The following is a 20176-nucleotide window of genomic DNA, read 5'->3' on the forward strand; positions in this document are numbered from 1 at the left end:
GCAATTAAAAGCCTCAATGCATTTATTACCAGACATTTTAATTAATAAAAGAAAACATTCATAAAAGTTCTTAGACCCCCCCTGCTAGTGGGCCATCTGTGTGAGCTTGGCTCGGGAGCAGATATTTCAGAGAGGCACAGTAGGAGAGCGGTGTTTTTCCTCAGAAGTGGGAATCATTCACACTGGGAGAGCACTGTTTTCACTGGGTGTAAAATGCAGGAGCTGGCGCAGCCTGCCAAATTAAAACAGACTTCATCGGTAAAATGTTGTCGCAGTCTCACTTGCAAGTTGTCTGGAGAAAACCATCCAGTTTAACAGATTAAGTGCAACTGTTTGACTGGTGGTGGCCAGGGTAAAAATAAAATATTTTCAGTTCAGAAACGGAAGACACACCCAGACACACACACACAAATGAGTGGACAGAATTTATTAAGTACGTTTCATATGAAGGACATTAAAATGCTTTGGAAGTTGGGGAGAGGGTGCAGTCTTCTCATCCAATACAAACACATACGCACATGGCCCCACTGTACAGTATGCCTGTAATGGTCACAATGGCCACAGCAGGGATGAAGTAATCAGATATTTTCGAAGAATCTGGAGAGTTAACTGAGTATCAAGTGATATGAAGTGACGTCAAGTGAACTGCATTAACATTGTTTGGAGACTCAAAGGAAAATAAATTCTGGGTGAAGTATTCACTAAAAAAATTAAGCTCGTCAGCCCATGTATTCTGAATTTTTGTTGCTTCTAAGAACCCTGTGCTCCATGTAGCCTAGCAACAAGGCAGCACATGGCATTGTGCCCTGAGATCCATAATACTTTCATTAGCGACTAGATTGTCATGTTCTGGCATATACAGTGAACACATCACCCTGCCCTGTGTCAGAATGAAGAACTAAACACATGCGGGAACAGACACAGGCCCAACATAACATGGGGATACGCAAAACACACATACATGAGGCTAGGGGCTGAAATGATTCATGGATTTGCATTTTTAGGTTTGTATATGGCTCATTACAACAAGCTTAAACAAATGAGAGATGTTCACAGAAACCCAACTTCATCTCTCCAAGAGGTAGTTCGGACATAGGTCTGTCCGTAAAAATTTACATCCACGACCATCAATCACTTTGTGCGCTTTTGTGTTCTTCTGAGAGCACTCTGAGGTTACGCTGAGGTTTCAAGTTCTTGTTTGCCAAGGTGCCAGCAACTATAATGGCATGGGGTTTTTAAAACAATGTTAGGCACACCATTTGCTGATTTTTGTTAGGCACTGGCAGTGAGGTTGAAGAATTTATTGCATTCATTCTTCATGAATACTGAGCTGTTTTGTCCAGATGTTTTTTCAGGCTTACCTTTTCCCCCATGTGTGGTAGCAGTATATCAATATGACTCTGTACTGATTGCATAACACACAACATACTGCCAGCAACATTTCTTTGCTAGCTTGGCCATGAATGGCCACAAGTCATTTTCCTTTTATCTTTGGTCTGATGTGTGTCACTGACCATTTCCATTAAAGGTAATGAGTGTCATGGCCACTCCATTGTGCTAGAGAAGCAGAACACATCCCCCATGAAAAAAAAACAGAAGTGCTCTTAGGCCCACAACTCAGCATAAACGCAGTAAACTTCTCTTTAACACAAAAGGATACAGAATGCAGTGAATCATGTAAAATTACATGATCCCATCAGTGGATTGTTTAAAATGATAGTGACATCATGATTATGAATCAGGAAGCTGACCTGACAGATACAGAGAACACAGGATGTTGGGTTGTCGACCTATTGCCAAAAAATATCAATATTAAAACAGTTACAGTTTGTGTAGTAATAATAAAAAAAATACTACATTATATACAAACAATTGAGTCACAACGTAAATAGCAGTGTGCTGAGAAAATACATAATTTGGCCTCCACTCAGTCACCTCTTGATAAAGATGTGTATGATCTAGACAGAAAGATAGATATTATATTGATGTCAAAATTAGATATTATATTAATATCAAATAATTAATGTCATTAATTTTCAAAGCTGAATACATTTATCTTTTTTTAAAGCTCCCCTCTGTGACAAATATATTTGAATGAGTTTTGTATAAATAATAGGACCTTATAATAATATCAGTGTTCTTGTTGATAACATAATACTAGTTAATATTCCCAGGTTTCTCATCAAGGATTCTTAACTGTATTAATTATTGATTAGTCGCGGCAGAAACCTAAATCAAACAAACTGCAAGTCTTATCGTATATAGTAATGTCCACACAGAGACATGTAGTCTAGCTGTTTGATTAGCATCTATTTAATATATTCTAATAACAATAACAATAAATTCAGTTGAGTTTTAGATAGCAACGGCGTGTAATAGGACCTGAACAAAAGACACAAGTAACTGAATACGTAGGATTGAGATAGACGATAGAAAACATGACCGCTGGAAGAAATGAACATTCACCCAAAGGCAGAGCGAAGCCTATTGAAGTTGACAGAGCAAGGGAAATGGTAAGAATTGAAATAGGAACTCTGTTCACATAAAGTGTACGTCGTAAACAAGCGACGCACGGCAGCCTATACTTCCTATTTAAACTTTTGCTTTGATGTCATTGTTTCTTGCAATGTAACTATATACTGTAGCAGAGCCGCTCCCCTTCCATTTAAGTATTGGCTCTAAAAGGAATCTGTTGGAAGAAGGCAACTTGAAAAACAAAAACGAGTGAATATTCTAACAATTAGGTCCATAAACATCACGGAAAACACTTAACCAGTAGCCGATGTTCAATGTGTTTTGAACCATTATGTTATGTTTACAAATGTAAAATTGAGATTCCATTAAGTACTGTGGTTTCATGAAATAAAATGACGGTTCGTTGTAAAGCAACAATCTCTCCTTTAGAGATTTTTGTTCACATTTTCCTAAGGGAAAATGCAGCGCGAGCCATCTGATTGTGACAAATGCCACGGGACGTAATGCAGATATGTCAAATGCTGTAAAAGGTGGTCATTAGCCTCTGGCGGTACCAGTTGGGAATTAAGTAAAGCATAACACGGGGACTACTTGAATTAAAAGGCATTGTTATAGAAAGAAATTCCCCATGACACTTGACTGAAACTCAATGACTCAAAAGACTGTATTCAGTGATCTCGATAGGCAACTGTATATGTAGTTAAGAGGTTTCTGACCTATTTTACGCCCCTCTATTGGTCTAAAGATAGCCCAGCCATTCAGCAAGGCCCCTGATCCCATGTAAAGTTGATTAGGTTATGTTATGCTTTCAAATGCATTGCTCCGGAAGGACGTAGTTAACCTTATTGTGAATGCAATAATATTACACAAGCACTGTTTTTCTATATTGTTGCTGTTTTGGCTTTAAGGCCAAGTTATTGGTATGTCTCATTACATTATACATTTAATTATATTATAGGTCTTGCTAAATAAGTATCAAAATTGTGAAGATTTGTTGATTTATTGTTAAAATTTATTGTTTGACTACCGCTTGACTACCTTTCCATATATATATAGTATATATATATCTTTTTTGGACATAAGACCGTATTCTTGTATCTATACATATATTTCTGTTTTCCACTGAAAAATATTTTTCACCAAACATTTCTTAAACACGTTTGTAGTAAATTATTTCACGGTGGTTATGACTTCATATCAAACTGAATTGCAAAAATATGTGTGTGTGTGTGTGTGCGTGTACTATATTCTTTTTGGTTATAAGTCTAATTTTTAAAATGTGTTTTCCACTGAAACACATTATTCGAAAAAATGTCTTAAAGAGATTGCTGGTCACTTATTTCAATGTGGTTGTGATTTGATATCCATCTGAAATGAAAATTGACATTTTTTTTTTCAAAATATTCACTTTTTAGACAAGTAATGAATTGCTCTCCACTAAAGCACATTTTTTCATGAATTTTCTTTTTATAAACGGATTTTTGTTCATTTTTTGAAATGTGTTTGTTAAAATAATATGATTTCCTTATGTAACATATTTTTCATGAAAAATCTTTTAAAACACATTTCTAGTATGTTTAAAAAATATTTTTAAATATTTTAAAACATGTTTATTAATGTATTGCTAAGTGTTTGTGGAAATAACATGATTTCCTATCCAACTGAACCAAAAGAACACATATTTAGAATTTTAGTTTTTTTTCCAGTTTTTTTGACATAAGACTATAGCCTTATGCAACCTGATATCCCATCCATATAAACCTAAAAAAAAAAAATACATATTTAGAATTTTTGGATTTTTTCACTTTTTGGACATAAGACTATAGCCTTATGTAACATATTTTTCATGAAAAATCTTTTAAAACACATTTCTAGTATGTTTTAAAAATATTTTTAAATATTTTAAAACATGTTTATTAATGTATTACTAAGTGTTTGTGGAAATAACATGATTTCCTATCCAACTGAACCAAAAGAACACATATTTAGAATTTTAGTTTTTTTTTCCAGTTTTTTTGACATAAGACTATAGCCTTATGCAACCTGATATCCCATCCATATAAACCTAAAAAAAAAAATACATATTTAGAATCTTTGGATTTTTTCACTTTTTGGACATAAGACTATAGCCTTATGTAACATATTTTTCATGAAAAATCTTTTAAAACAAATTTCTAGTATGTTGAAAAAATATTTTTTAAATATTTTAAAACATGTTTATTAATGTATTGCTAAGTGTTTGTGGAAATAACATGATTTCCTATCCAACTGAACCAAAAGAACACATATTTAGAATTTTAGTTTTTTTTTTCAGTTTTTTTGACATAAGACTATAGCCTTATGCAACCTGATATCCCATCCATAGAAACCTAAAAGAAAAGAAACATATTTCGAATCTGTGAATTTTCTTTTCACTTTTTGGGCATAAGACTATAGCCTTATGTAATTAATTGTTCTCCACTGAAACATATTTTTCATGAAAAATCTTTTAAAACACATTTCTAGTATGTTTAAAAAATATTTTTAAATATTTTAAAACATGTTTATTAATGTATTGCTAAGTGTTTGTGGAAATAACACGATTTCCTATCCAACTGAACCAAAAGAACACATATTTAGAATTTTAGTTTTTTTTCCAGTTTTTTTGACATAAGACTATAGCCTTATGCAACCTGATATCCCATCCATATAAACCTAAAAAAAAAATACATATTTAGAATTTTTGGATTTTTTCACTTTTTGGACATAAGACTATAGCCTTATGTAACATATTTTTCATGAAAAATCTTTTAAAACACATTTCTAGTATGTTTTAAAAATATTGTTAAATATTTTAAAACATGTTTATTAATGAATTACTAAGTGTTTGTGGAAATAACATGATTTCCTATCCAACTGAACCAAAAGAACACATATTTAGAATTTTAGTTTTTTTTTCCAGTTTTTTTGACATAAGACTATATCCTTATGCAACCTGATATCCCATCCATATAAACCTAAAAAAAAAAATACATATTTAGAATCTTTGGATTTTTTCACTTTTTGGACATAAGACTATAGCCTTATGTAACATATTTTTCATGAAAAATCTTTTAAAACACATTTCTAGTATGTTGAAAAAATATTTTTTAAATATTTTAAAACATGTTTATTAATGTATTGCTAAGTGTTGGTGGAAATAACATGATTTCCTATCCAACTGAACCAAAAGAACACATATTTAGAATTTTAGTTTTTTTTTCCAGTTTTTTTGACATAAGACTATAGCCTTATGCAACCTGATATCCCATCCATAGAAACCTAAAAGAAAAGAAACATATTTCGAGTCTGTGAATTTTCTTTTCACTTTTTGGGCATAAGACTAGAGCCTTATGTAATTAATTGTTCTCCACTGAAACATATTTTTCATGAAAAATCTTTTAAAACACATTTCTAGTATGTTTAAAAAATATTTTTAAATATTTTAAAACATGTTTATTAATGTATTGCTAAGTGTTTGTGGAAATAACATGATTTCCTATCCAACTGAACCAAAAGAACACATATTTAGAATTTTAGTTTTTTTTTCAGTTTTTTTGACATAAGACTATAGCCTTATGCAACCTGATATCCCATCCATATAAACCTAAAAAAAAATATACATATTTAGAATTTTTGGATTTTTTCACTTTTTGGACATAAGACTATAGCCTTATGTAACATATTTTTCATGAAAAATCTTTTAAAACACATTTCTAGTATGTTTTAAAAATATTTTTAAATATTTTAAAACATGTTTATTAATGTATTACTAAGTGTTTGTGGAAATAACATGATTTCCTATCCAACTGAACCAAAAGAACACATATTTAGAATTTTAGTTTTTTTTTCCAGTTTTTTTGACATAAGACTATAGCCTTATGCAACCTGATATCCCATCCATATAAACCTAAAAAAAAAAATACATATTTAGAATCTTTGGATTTTTTCACTTTTTGGACATAAGACTATAGCCTTATGTAACATATTTTTCATGAAAAATCTTTTAAAACAAATTTCTAGTATGTTGAAAAAATATTTTTTAAATATTTTAAAACATGTTTATTAATGTATTGCTAAGTGTTTGTGGAAATAACATGATTTCCTATCCAACTGAACCAAAAGAACACATATTTAGAATTTTAGTTTTTTTTTTCAGTTTTTTTGACATAAGACTATAGCCTTATGCAACCTGATATCCCATCCATAGAAACCTAAAAGAAAAGAAACATATTTCGAATCTGTGAATTTTCTTTTCACTTTTTGGGCATAAGACTATAGCCTTATGTAATTAATTGTTCTCCACTGAAACATATTTTTCATGAAAAATCTTTTAAAACACATTTCTAGTATGTTTAAAAAATATTTTTAAATATTTTAAAACATGTTTATTAATGTATTGCTAAGTGTTTGTGGAAATAACACGATTTCCTATCCAACTGAACCAAAAGAACACATATTTAGAATTTTAGTTTTTTTTCCAGTTTTTTTGACATAAGACTATAGCCTTATGCAACCTGATATCCCATCCATATAAACCTAAAAAAAAAATACATATTTAGAATTTTTGGATTTTTTCACTTTTTGGACATAAGACTATAGCCTTATGTAACATATTTTTCATGAAAAATCTTTTAAAACACATTTCTAGTATGTTTTAAAAATATTTTTAATTATTTTAAAACATGTTTATTAATGTATTACTAAGTGTTTGTGGAAATAACATGATTTCCTATCCAACTGAACCAAAAGAACACATATTTAGAATTTTAGTTTTTTTTTTCCAGTTTTTTTGACATAAGACTATAGCCTTATGCAACCTGATATCCCATCCATATAAACCTAAAAAAAAAAATACATATTTAGAATCTTTGGATTTTTTCACTTTTTGGACATAAGACTATAGCCTTATGTAACATATTTTTCATGAAAAATCTTTTAAAACAAATTTCTAGTATGTTGAAAAAATATTTTTTAAATATTTTAAAACATGTTTATTAATGTATTGCTAAGTGTTTGTGGAAATAACATGATTTCCTATCCAACTGAACCAAAAGAACACATATTTAGAATTTTAGTTTTTTTTTTCAGTTTTTTTGACATAAGACTATAGCCTTATGCAACCTGATATCCCATCCATAGAAACCTAAAAGAAAAGAAACATATTTCGAATCTGTGAATTTTCTTTTCACTTTTTGGGCATAAGACTATAGCCTTATGTAATTAATTGTTCTCCACTGAAACATATTTTTCATGAAAAATCTTTTAAAACACATTTCTAGTATGTTTAAAAAATATTTTTAAATATTTTAAAACATGTTTATTAATGTATTGCTAAGTGTTTGTGGAAATAACACGATTTCCTATCCAACTGAACCAAAAGAACACATATTTAGAATTTTAGTTTTTTTTCCAGTTTTTTTTACATAAGACTATAGCCTTATGCAACCTGATATCCCATCCATATAAACCTAAAAAAAAAATACATATTTAGAATTTTTGGATTTTTTCACTTTTTGGACATAAGACTATAGCCTTATGTAACATATTTTTCATGAAAAATCTTTTAAAACACATTTCTAGTATGTTTTAAAAATATTGTTAAATATTTTAAAACATGTTTATTAATGAATTACTAAGTGTTTGTGGAAATAACATGATTTCCTATCCAACTGAACCAAAAGAACACATATTTAGAATTTTAGTTTTTTTTTCCAGTTTTTTTGACATAAGACTATAGCCTTATGCAACCTGATATCCCATCCATATAAACCTAAAAAAAAAAAATACATATTCAGAATCTTTGGATTTTTTCACTTTTTGGGCATAAGATCATAGCCTTATGTAATTAATTGTTCTCCACTGAAACATATTTTTCATGAAAAATCTTTTAAAACACATTTCTAGTATGTTTAAAAATATTTTTAAATATTTTAAAACATGTTTATTAATGTATTGCTAAGTGTTTGTGGAAATAACATGATTTCCTATCCAACTGAACCAAAAGAACACATATTTAGAATTTTAGTTTTTTTTCCAGTTTTTTTGACATAAGACTATAGCCTTATGCAACCTGATATCCCATCCATATAAACCTAAAAAAAAAAATACATATTTAGAATTTTTGGATTTTTTCACTTTTTGGACATAAGACTATAGCCTTATGTAACATATTTTTCATGAAAAATCTTTTAAAACAAATTTCTAGTATGTTGAAAAAATATTTTTTAAATATTTTAAAACATGTTTATTAATGTATTGCTAAGTGTTTGTGGAAATAACATGATTTCCTATCCAACTGAACCAAAAGAACACATATTTAGAATTTTTAGTTTTTTTTTCCAGTTTTTTTGACATAAGACTATAGCCTTATGCAACCTGATATCCCATCCATAGAAACCTAAAAGAAAAGAAACATATTTCGAATCTGTGAATTTTCTTTTCACTTTTTGGGCATAAGACTATAGCCTTATGTAATTAATTGTTCTCCACTGAAACATATTTTTCATGAAAAATCTTTTAAAACACATTTCTAGTATGTTTAAAAAATATTTTTAAATATTTTAAAACATGTTTATTAATGTATTGCTAAGTGTTTGTGGAAATAACATGATTTCCTATCCAACTGAACCAAAAGAACACATATTTAGAATTTTAGTTTTTTTTTCCAGTTTTTTTGACATAAGACTATAGCCTTATGCAACCTCATATCCCATCCATATAAACCTAAAAAACAAAAAACATATTTAGAATCTTTGGATTTTTTCACTTTTTGGACATAAGACTATAGCCTTATGTACCATATTTTTCATGAAACATACTTTCCTATCTATCTGAACCAAAAGAACACATATTTAGAATTTTGGGAGTTTTTTTTTTCACTTTTGTGACATAAGAACATAGCCTAACGTACTATTGTGTTTTTACACAGAAAAAAAAACATTTATCATTATAAATTACATAATATACATTTATATCCATCTATTTTGGTATGTTTGTAACAAATAATGTTTTCCCATCGTTATTAACATAAAAAATACATATTTAGAATCTTTGGATTTTTTCAATTTGTGGACATAAGACTATAGTCTTATGTAATTAACTGTTCTCCACTGAAAAAATTTTTCATAAAAAAAAGTAAAATATATATTTTTTAATTTTTTTCTATTTATTGTTAAATGTTTAGTAACATAACATCATTTCCTATCCAAATGGGGGGGGGGGGAATTATTTAGAATTTTTGGATTTTTTCCACTTTTTTGACATGAGACTATAATCTTATGTAATTAAATGTTCTCCTCTGAAACTCATTTTTCATTAAAAAAATTTTTTAAAGAACTTTTTTTTTTCAACAAAGTATCCACACAATGCCATCCATTGGTCATTGCAATCAACCGTTAGCACAATTAGATAGGCGCTCTATGGTTATGGCTGGGAAATTCTGCTCTTTTGATGATGAAAAAAAAAAGAAAAAACTAAAATGAGTGTCATTTTTCTTCAGTTTTAAAACTGTTTCTATTTAGTTTTTAAGCCAATATATGAATTTCAGTTCAGTAAATGTTTCCACACAAACTTAGTTTTAATTTTTAATTAAGAAATAGATTTTTTTCATTGATTTTGTTCAAGTTTAAGTTTTTTTAACCTCACTATAATGTCCCAGACAGTAATGAAAATATTTGAGTAATCCAAAATCAAACTCAAACCCCTGCACTAGCTTAGCTCCTGTTCACTTCACCACTCGGACTTAACATAACCCTAACCCTAACCGTAATTTTAAACACATTTACACCACCAGGATAGTAGCCATTTTCAGTCATGTGCACTTTTTTATGTTCTGCACAGAATGACACAAAGAAAGACCAATATGGGAGAGATGCCTGGTGGAGAGAAAGTCTGAAAGTAGGTTCCTGCCGATCCTTCCCTTTTGCTCTCTCTTTCTTGATCTCATAATTTCAATTCCATGATCCATGCCATTAAATCCATTGCTTGCCATCACCAGCAAGGTTAACCTCTCCTTTGTAGGACTCTCCCAACCCAGGTTGCTACCACATCCGTGGCTTCATCGAAGAGGCGGCCCTCAACCCAATTCGGTTGACTTACGGGTTCCGGGGCACAGGCAGGAAAGTACCCCTTCAGCGCGTCCGAAAGGGGGATCTGCTGCTGCCCGGAGCGTACAGCTACACTGACTCCATCCAGGAGGCCATTCAACGGCCAGCTTTCTACTCCTTCAAGAACTGCCCCCGGCCCCAGAACTTCACCCTGGGCGTCCGGGACAAGGTGGGCGGGGTGTGTCTTGTGGAGGCTGCGCAGCTCCAGTTTGGACATAGCTGGAGGGAGTTTTCATTGCTGTTAGAGTAATGGACAGCAGTCATCGTACAGTGCAGTCTTTTTTTGGTTCAAGCAAGTCAATGATTGAGCACTCACTGTAGGTGATCATGAAATGTCCCTTACACCCATCATGTCACTGAATCAAGCTTAGCATTTACCCATTATCAACAGCAATACCCTTTCATAAGTGTGTACTGGAAATGGTGGAAGACAACAAATGTAAGATAATGTGTTTGCCATTGAGTTTCATTGAAGCCAAACCTGAGATCTTATGTACACACATTTTTAATTGATTTTCCAATGAAACATGTGCTCTTCCATTCCATTATCAAGAAATATTATAATTAGATGCTGATTAATTGTGATGCTGACTGTCCAGATGTTGATGTTCAGAATTCTGTTGGGGTGTGAAGGCCCCCCAACATTGTCTCAATTTACAACTCACAATAGCTCAGACTATGAACTTCTCTGCTTCCATACCAGGATGTAAACATACCACCATGGCACTATGACTTAATGGAGAAACCCATTCCCAAGTCACCGTGCAAGTAAGAGTTCACCGGAGTATCCACAGCTGTGGAATCGCTAAGTCACTGGGTTCATTCCAATCGCTTATTTTATCCATCCTAATCTCCTCGGGCCGCGCCTGACCTGGAAATTGATTGAGGTCCGACATCTTTGAGGGCATTCAAATTTGTTAAATGATCCATGGAGGAGCGAGGAGCAAGGAGCAGGGAGGCTCCTGGAGGAAGCTTCAGCAAAGATGCACAAGTGTAGCCTTTTTGGAAGTCTTTTTTCAGAACGTGTGACACATAAACGATCCACCTGTGGATCCACCTCTCCAGATCTGCTATGTCTGTAATTGACATTGCTTCAAACTGATGCTTCATTTGCCTGATACATGTTGCCTTGATTCCTCCATCCTCGTATCTCATCCTCCATAATCTTCCTTGCATCCTTCATTGGGTGGAGCTAAGAGGTGAGGAAAGAACACTTGGAAGAGATGTAAGAAATGGAAATAAGCAAAGGGAATGAAGACAGTCTCTGTGTTTGAGCTTTCTATTTTTATTCCCTTACCTGTTGCCTAAGAACTTTTCTGTTAGAGAGCAAGATATGTCCATGTGTTGGATCTCATATTCTCTGCCCACTGACTGCTGGTTCTTTTTGTGTCCTCTCTTCTCTTTACATCCTCTGTTTAATGTTCCTTCATTCTTTGAGGTGCCCCCTCCATTTTCTATGTTCCTCTTTTTTCTCCACGCTGTCTCCCTCATCTTCTTCATCATTTTCTTCCTCTCCTACTCTCTCTTCTTCCACATTCTCCTCCTCTCATCTCTGTGCTGCCCCTGATTGTCCCTCCTCTTCTTTCAGACATGTGATGTTCCGTTCAGCAGTACCACGCCAGACCTTCCTCCCTGTGAGTATCTGCTGTCAGTCAATTTAGCTTTAGAATGAAACAGAATGGAAGAGTAATGAATTCAACACAGCTCAATGCCTCTGGGAAAATATAGTCTGGTATTATTTTGGGCATCTCCACAAAGAGGACCACCGGGCTCCCTTTTAAACAGCTGAACATTAAGTGGGTCCCTCTGAGCTGTGGAACATTAAATGCATCCATTGTGCATTTGTGTGCGCTGCTTTTAAACTTTCAAACACTAATTACACATTACAGTCAGTTTGCATGAACACTATATTTATCTGTCCAGGAGTCATCACAGCAGGACCTTGTATAGTGGCACTTGTAGTGGCATCAGAGTTGCTGTTGTTGGTACACAGTGGAGACCGAATTCCCATCATTCCTGAACGCGTTGGCCTTGTGTACCCAGATGAGCCAGCCCGCTGCGCTGATATTAACAAGCTGGTCTTCCTCTTCTGCTACTGTGCTCATCTCCCTCACTGCTTGGTTCCACAATCACAGACCTTGATTGGCCGTTGATGATTACACAGGAGCGACAAGTTGAGGTCAACCCGTTGCTCCTCTCTCTGGGCAATCTCTCGGCATGTTGGCTGTTTGCAATGTGGTCGCAGCAACTTGTTCACTGCTGGATGGTGAAAGAGGTGTCCGATATGATATGCATGTTCAGAAGTGCTGTTTACAAGCTCAGAGGTTAGAGGACAGCCTCAAATATTAGCATCAGCACAAATGGAAAGCTTTCTCCCCACTCTGAAGGCAGTCCGCATCCACACCCAACATTAAAACAAGCAAAACATCTTCCATTATGTCGCCCAGGTAAAATTCTGTCAATAAAATATAAACTAAAAATATAAATAAATGGAAAGTGTCTAGAGGGGGCTTTCGTGGACACTGTTGCATTTAATCTGTTAAGAAAAAAAAAAAGAAAAAAAAAACAGGTGTGTTCATTCTTAAAAGGTAACTAATATGACCCCATTATACCCAGGCACACAGTACCAGCCCTAGCCTTAGAGAGGCCCAAAGCAGGATTTGGGATGGGCTCTCTCCAAACCCAACATTATATATAAAATATATTTCAGAATAATTTGAGGTCCGGTGGCAGTGAAGGGGCCCTAAGCAGCCACTTATGTCAGTTACTGGTTCAGGCTGCTCAGGCGCTGCAGAAATGTTGGCCACCAGCTTCACTTCAATTCCATCCTCTAAAACAGAACAGTTGTTGTTGTTGGATTGTTCTTTTTTCTATTCTCATTCAAATTTAAGAAGATATCCACATCCTTGGGACAACATATGCTCTGGATTTTTTTCCCTTTTTTCTCAGCAGTCACATACAACCAAAAACGTTTCAGGTATTGTGAAATTTATCTCTGAATGATATATTTTGTTTCTCTGTTATCCCTCCCCTGCCAAACCTTGAAGTTCACTGTGTCGCTGTGGCATTGCTGAAATGTTTCTTGACAGGTCCCAGCATCTTTGTGAAAGAATGTTACTTATTCAGCAGTAGCCAGGCCTGGTCCCTGCACCTCTTCCAAGCCGTGCCCCTCTGGAACCTCAGAGCGCATTCTCCCTCCCAAATTAAGGTCCATTTGAGACCCACCCGTTCCCGTGCAACCAGCCCCTGTCACGTGCCTACCCACCCATATTCCAGCCAATCGCAGTGCACCTATAAATCTAGGCGACGGCAAATGGGTTAACAGCACTGGACGCACAGGTGGCACTGCTTTGGGGCTCTCATGTTGCGGTCAGTCACAGTTATTAATGTGACCGGTCGAGAGAGGAGCTGCTGAGCTGATAACACAGTGTGGCGCAGAGATACTCCGCCATCGTGCCATTTATTATTGGAAACAAAGCCACGGGACCTCTGGCCGGCACGTTCCGTTAAGACCTATAATTAACGAAAGGGCGACGGTCATGCCAGCACTTTGGAGCGAGGGGGGGAGGGGAGGGGGGGGGGGCTCCTGGGCAGGCCTCGCTCTAAAGAATGGAACACACGCATGGCAGGATGGCTCAGGGACAGGAAGTGGTCTGGCAGCGGCGGGGAAGCGCGTGCCTGGGTTCTGAGGGAGCTTGGCCCACACAGCCCCGCTGGAGGTATGTGCCTAACGGACATCCCATGACATACACCTGAATTAACACCTCCTCCAGAGCTCAGCCCTCCCAGCGCTTCAAGTGATCCTGCGTGAGGGATCGGATGGCATGTAATGCCAGTAGCCAGCTTTGCAGGGGCACTGTCATAGTGTATGAGCTCACTATCTCTCTCTCTCTCTCTCTCTCTCTCAGTCTCTCTTTTTCTCTCTCCCTCCCTTTCTCTCTTTCTCATACGCACACTTTTTCATAATAAACTTGAGTGTTACGGGGCAGTTCTTTTATTTCAAGAAAGGAAATTGAGATGAGAATCTGGTGTGCACTATTCCTGACTGAATACTCACAAAAGCTAGCACTGGGGGGTAGCAGGAGAGGACAGGAAGAGGGCTGGGGACAGTGCAGAACAATGAAAACAATCCCATAGTCTCTTACCTCTGAAGAGACACCAATTATAGTAATCAATAGCGTTTATCACCATTTACTACAACCATCACTAATGTGTAGCACCATTTTTACACCAGAATGTTTCCAACCTATCAGCCTCTATGTGATTAAAGGTACTGTGTTCTGGGCTCAGAGTTTTGCGCAAACAACAGTAATAATCAGGGATGGTACAGTAGCAATGGGGCCAGGCCTTGTGGGTTTGCAGGTTCAATTCCCATGTAGGGCAATGCCATCCTACCCTAAAGCCGTGTACTCATCCCGAAGCGCTCTGTTAAATATCCAGATGGATAAATAGATAATGTGCAAAAATGTAAACTACGCAAGCTCAATGTCTGTTCAGCGAAGGATTAATGTAATGGACAGAATGTGAGAGAGATGGCTTTTGATCTGACATCAGAGGGAAGAATCTTGGAGAGGAGCGAGGCGGATTGAGTCACTGTGGCCTTTTCAGAAATAGAAGGCATCACCAGTCCTCAGATGAAGAGATAAAGACTTGCCACTCAAAGCTGGCGGGGTCTGATTTGTAATGTTAGCCTCGCCAGACCTTTTTCCTGGTGCCTCCCCCCTCAATTGAAATAAAGATGAATCTCACAGAATTTCACCATTTTAAGTTCTATAGCATGTGCAGACCACATGAGTCGAGTTGATGATTTGCTCAGCGCATTCAAAAATAAATCCTGTGAAACATTACCTCAAGCTGAGAGAGAGAGAAAGCGAGCAGAGGGATAGAGAAAGAGAAGAGGGAGAGAGACAGAGAGAGAGAGAGCAGAGAACGGCAGTTCCTTAAACACATGGTAAAACTAATGGAATGCAGGAAAAAGTAAGGCCTCCATGGCCCTCAGAATAATCGTTGCATAGAGACGAAAGGATTACCAATGAATTTTCAAAGATCCATTTCATATTAGATTGGTCTGCCTGTCACTGCGGATAAGTGGGTTATCCAAGCTGCACTGAAAGCGTATGAGCTCGGGCATATGTGTTCAAGAGCATATATCAGGCATATCATTCCTGCAGAGTTCTCTGAGCGGGTGGCTACTGGGCGGGTGCAGCCGACTATTCCAGGAGCAACCCGTGAACCGCTGCCCCCGTTCCTCTCTGATGAAGTCATGAGGCTGATCACCCCCCCCCCCCCCCCCCCATTCCCATCCCACTTCCCTCAGCCCTTTGCCAGGCTGCTTATTTCCATGGCAACAGAGAGAGAAAACAAGGAGCTTTTTACAATGAAAAAAAAAAGCCTAACGACGGAAAACGGTTGGACCCAGTGCCATCCACGGAGGTGTTTACGGGCCGCCCCCCCCGTGCCCCGCACAGCCGAAAGCCTTGCCGGGCCCTCGGCTGTCCTGGGGAGATAGCAGGATAGCACGATCCCTCTCCTTCCGGCCTCTCTTTAAACTCTAATAGCTTTCCCGAGAGCGAGTTCCTGGGGCGTGAGCAATTTCCACCCTCAAACAGGGGTCACTGGAGTCCATGGCGTTCCCACCCACGCATCGGGCTTGCTCTATTTCAGATTTAATATTGTAAATATACATCAATTATGCCTGAATAACACATTTCACACAATTTACATTCCGAGAGAAAATCCAAAAAAAGCATTGCTAATTGGCGTGCAAGAAGAAATGTTTAAATATTTTGAGAATCAAACTTTAAGTGTTTTGGGAGGGAGAATGTGCTCTGAAAGTGTTTTAATACCAGTCCTTTTCTGGTTTAAAATGCTCCTGATGGAATGCCCAGTCAGTGATGCTCATGGCAACCTCCACTGTTGAGTCAGGTGACTGCAGACAAGCATGTGCTCTCCTCCACAGCATGTGATGTAACCACTGCTTATTTTCACACCACGGACAACAGGTTGGGATCGCAGATCAGCAGGTGAACTGTGAGCACCTGGTTGACCAGTGAGGTTTCTGGTGTGCAATGAGACATCAAGCCACCCTAGCAAGAGCGCATTTAGCCCCCAGATATTTTTACTCCTGTCCCTCTTGTTAAGATGTAGAAACATTTCCATGTACGGGAACTGATATTGCCTTGCTCTGTCATTTGCGGTTTCTCTCCAGAGAGAAGGACCAGCACCCGGCCAGTATGACATAAAGGAGCGCCCCACCCGTGCTGTCACTTCCTGCTTCAGGTCTACGGTGCCCCGCCTACATAGCGTGCGCTCTGTGAGTAAAGCAGAGACGAAAGCTTCTGACCAATCAGATCCATTACATCATGCTGAAGGAGGTCTATCTTGGGAACCCTACTGACCTGGCATGATCTAAGACTTTGGTAAAACTGATATAATTTACAGCCCTTGATAGACACACTTTAGAGAAGTTGGAGCTGTTGACCTATTTCTGACCAAGGATTCAGGCTTCCATGGTTGTTTTAAAATAGAAATCAAGCTGAAACAGCAGCTGCATATTATGAATCATATTTCAGGTCAAAGCCTTTGGATGGTATGCACTGACCGAAATCCCTTACATAAATGAAATATTCTGCAATATATATTGTAAATATATATGGGCTTATTTGGAGAAAATTTATTCTACAATGAAGTCCACATCATAAACTTTATATACGTTTGATGATATATTTTATTTAAATATATTGTAGTATATTCTATTTCTGTAAGGTATGCCAGAAAGCAACAGTACCTTATCACACGCTCTGTGAGAAATTAGTGTGAAACTTCCTAATGTGTCATGCTATTCTAATACGCTTTTAATCTCATCCCTCACCTGTCTATCATCTATCTTACCCATGTCCAACGCGACAGAGCTGGCTTTCGCTACAACAGCAGAGCAACACCATCATCCAACACCCGTTTTCCATGTTTCTCTTTCTCTGTTTTCCCTGCTTTCTCGTTTCAACGGAACCATTCATTCTCATTCACACACCGTAGCAATATTCAAATCAGGGGTGCACACCTGACTGGGAAGCCAAACACGGCTTCGCTATAAAACATTACTACCCAGTTAAAACAGTCAAACGATGATATATCGCATTACCGTTTCATCCAGTATATGTCCCACAACTCTGAGCAATGGCCCAATCTCATTTTTATTTTTGTTTCTTTTTGTTTTTTACTTTCAGTCAGTGACCTTGAGTTGATACTCTCGGGCAGTTTTAACATGCGCAGTTGTGTTCATGCCACCTAGCACTTCCGGGACACATTTCTGTGTACACTTAAAATGATCAGCACTGAATTTTTAAACTTGCCCTCTGGACTGTTTACCTTGCAATCACATGCTGGTCCTCACCTGACTGCGCACAGGTGCTACGTTTTACCTGTCTCTTATCTGCGTCTAAACTTTGTTTCACTTCGGTTTAAGATTAGTCTGATATGTGCATGGCCTTTGTCTTACCTGTGTCTGGCCTGTGTTTAACCTGGGCCCTGAGCTGTGTCTGATGTTTTGTCTGTGTTCTGGCAGAGAACTCCTGGGCCTGGGGCATATGAGGTGTCCAAGCTGAGCCTCCACCACCCCGGGACAGAGGCCAGCGCGGGACGCGCTTACGGCCTTTTCTTCCGCAACGTCTTCTAATTTTAAAAAGAAGAGGAGAGACTTCTTCAGCGGAAAAATGCAAAAATGCTATCCGTACCTCTGCTCTGTTACCGATTGCTCAGTCATACGTTCACCAACTGTTCATGCGTCCATTCAACTATGGCTGTGATGAATTTTTTGTATTTTAAGTTAAAGAATTAACAATCAACCTTTGATTTTTGATTTCTGTTAAATCTGCACATATATGTGCAAGCACCTGCACATACCCAAACATGTGCACCCATGTACGTATATGTATATATTCAGTATACACGCACCCACATTACTAGTGCAGACATGCATGAACAGTCACATGCACACACAGACTTGCAAAAACGCAAGGCATACATGACCTTCTACCAACCTCCATCCAGTCTGAGACATTACAGTCAATTCATTTTACCATAACGAAAACAAACCTCATGACATTGTTGTAACACAAATTATAGCCTTAAATAAAGCATAGCCTGCTTTCTAAATGTATGATATTGCATTTTTTGCACGGCTTGTCTGCAGACTGTTAGACCCCATCATTGCCATTGTCACATATGAATGAAAGAGAATGCCTCTTCTTCACGTAGTGGAGTATGAGGCATTATACCGTGCACCGCGAGCTTAGATAATGTATTCAGCAAATACAGTTCGGCTTTAGGACATCAAGAGGCTGTTTGATCTCAGCAGAGCTGCACATGTGTATTAGACAAAGGCACAGCAGGCTGAAGTCATGAACGATACACGACAGAGGTTAAAGAGTTATACTGACTAATACTGTATCGCAAGGGGAGATTAAACGTGTATCGTAAATGTTTCAGTGGTGGGTGGTGCTTACACCACCTTTCATTGGGACCTATGATAATTACATTTGCACCAAGAGTGAAAGTACAGTAGCAAGATGATTAATTGAGCCGTTCCCCAGAGCTTGTTGTTATGTTGCAGTAGCTTGGCTACTCCCGGAATAACAATGTGTACGCACACACCGCACCTGTCTGCGATGTTTTTTATTGCGCCTGTTTTCTACCTCATGAGCAGGACTTGCATTCACTGTCAAAGAATGGACTTGTTGAAGAATAAGTGCTGTCTCACCATATGTCTCCTTATGTGTTTGTGGATTCACGCTCGACGTGCGCAGTAGCATGTCCAATCATTCCTGAGAGTTTGTGTGGTTTAACATTTCTGATCAACAATCTGTGCGTGTGTATGTGTGTTCTGTACATATGAGGTAGCACATCTGGATGTGTGTGTCCGCAGCGTGTATGCTCACGTGCGTCCGGGTGCAGAATTGACAGGCCTGATTAAAGTGGCCCGTCCCCACTGGAAGCCGGAGCCTCGCTGACACGCCAGGCTGCTGGTGATGGAGGGCGTGGCTCTGGGCTCTCTCGCCGCCGTAAACAGCCCGTCTGAGCGCACGCGGCGACTCCTCGCCGTCCGCCTCCCCGACCCGTGGCTACATCAGCGCGCCCGCTGCCAGGAGTGAGTGACTCGTATCCCAGAGTTCCTCTCTGTGTGCGCTGTGCCACAGACTCTGATTATCCAGATATGAGACCCGTTAATAACTTCGGGACCTGAGAGAAGGAATCTAATAACCTGGAGGCAGAGGGAAGTAATCTGCCGCCACGACAATACTCCACGGCTGATGAAATAGAGATATCAGTCTACATTTATTAACTTTCGCACATTATTTATTTATTTTTTATTTCTCGCCGTGACACAAAGTGAACTTCAGTCTGCTGAGACTTCCGCAGACAGAAACACAAGAAAAGCAAAAACAACAGTAAGAAGTACAGAGAGGTCACTGTAGCCATGGAAGTGTAACTTTTTTGAAGTCTGTGCCTCAGAGCCTCAGTCTGATGCACTGCCAGGCAAACAGCAGCGCGGTTGAAAACTAAAAAAGGTCTAACTG

At 37.4% G+C, this 20176-nt stretch overlaps 1 protein-coding gene across 1 annotated transcript; it reads left to right on the forward strand.

Annotated features, from left to right (window-relative positions):
- The first annotated feature begins 2159 nt into the window (after positions 1–2159).
- On the forward strand, positions 2160–18759 carry stpg4 (sperm-tail PG-rich repeat containing 4). Its single transcript, XM_035399696.1, has 7 exons — positions 2160–2513; positions 10336–10392; positions 10516–10770; positions 11305–11369; positions 12190–12235; positions 16810–16914; positions 18166–18759. The coding sequence occupies exons 1-7, from the start codon at positions 2439–2441 to the stop codon at positions 18274–18276; spliced, it is 714 nt and encodes a 237-aa protein (XP_035255587.1). The 5' UTR covers positions 2160–2438; the 3' UTR covers positions 18277–18759.
- Positions 18760–20176: the final 1417 nt, after the last annotated feature.

This window comes from Anguilla anguilla, chromosome 18 (assembly GCF_013347855.1).
Source record: "Anguilla anguilla isolate fAngAng1 chromosome 18, fAngAng1.pri, whole genome shotgun sequence".
Lineage (NCBI taxonomy): Eukaryota > Metazoa > Chordata > Actinopteri > Anguilliformes > Anguillidae > Anguilla > Anguilla anguilla.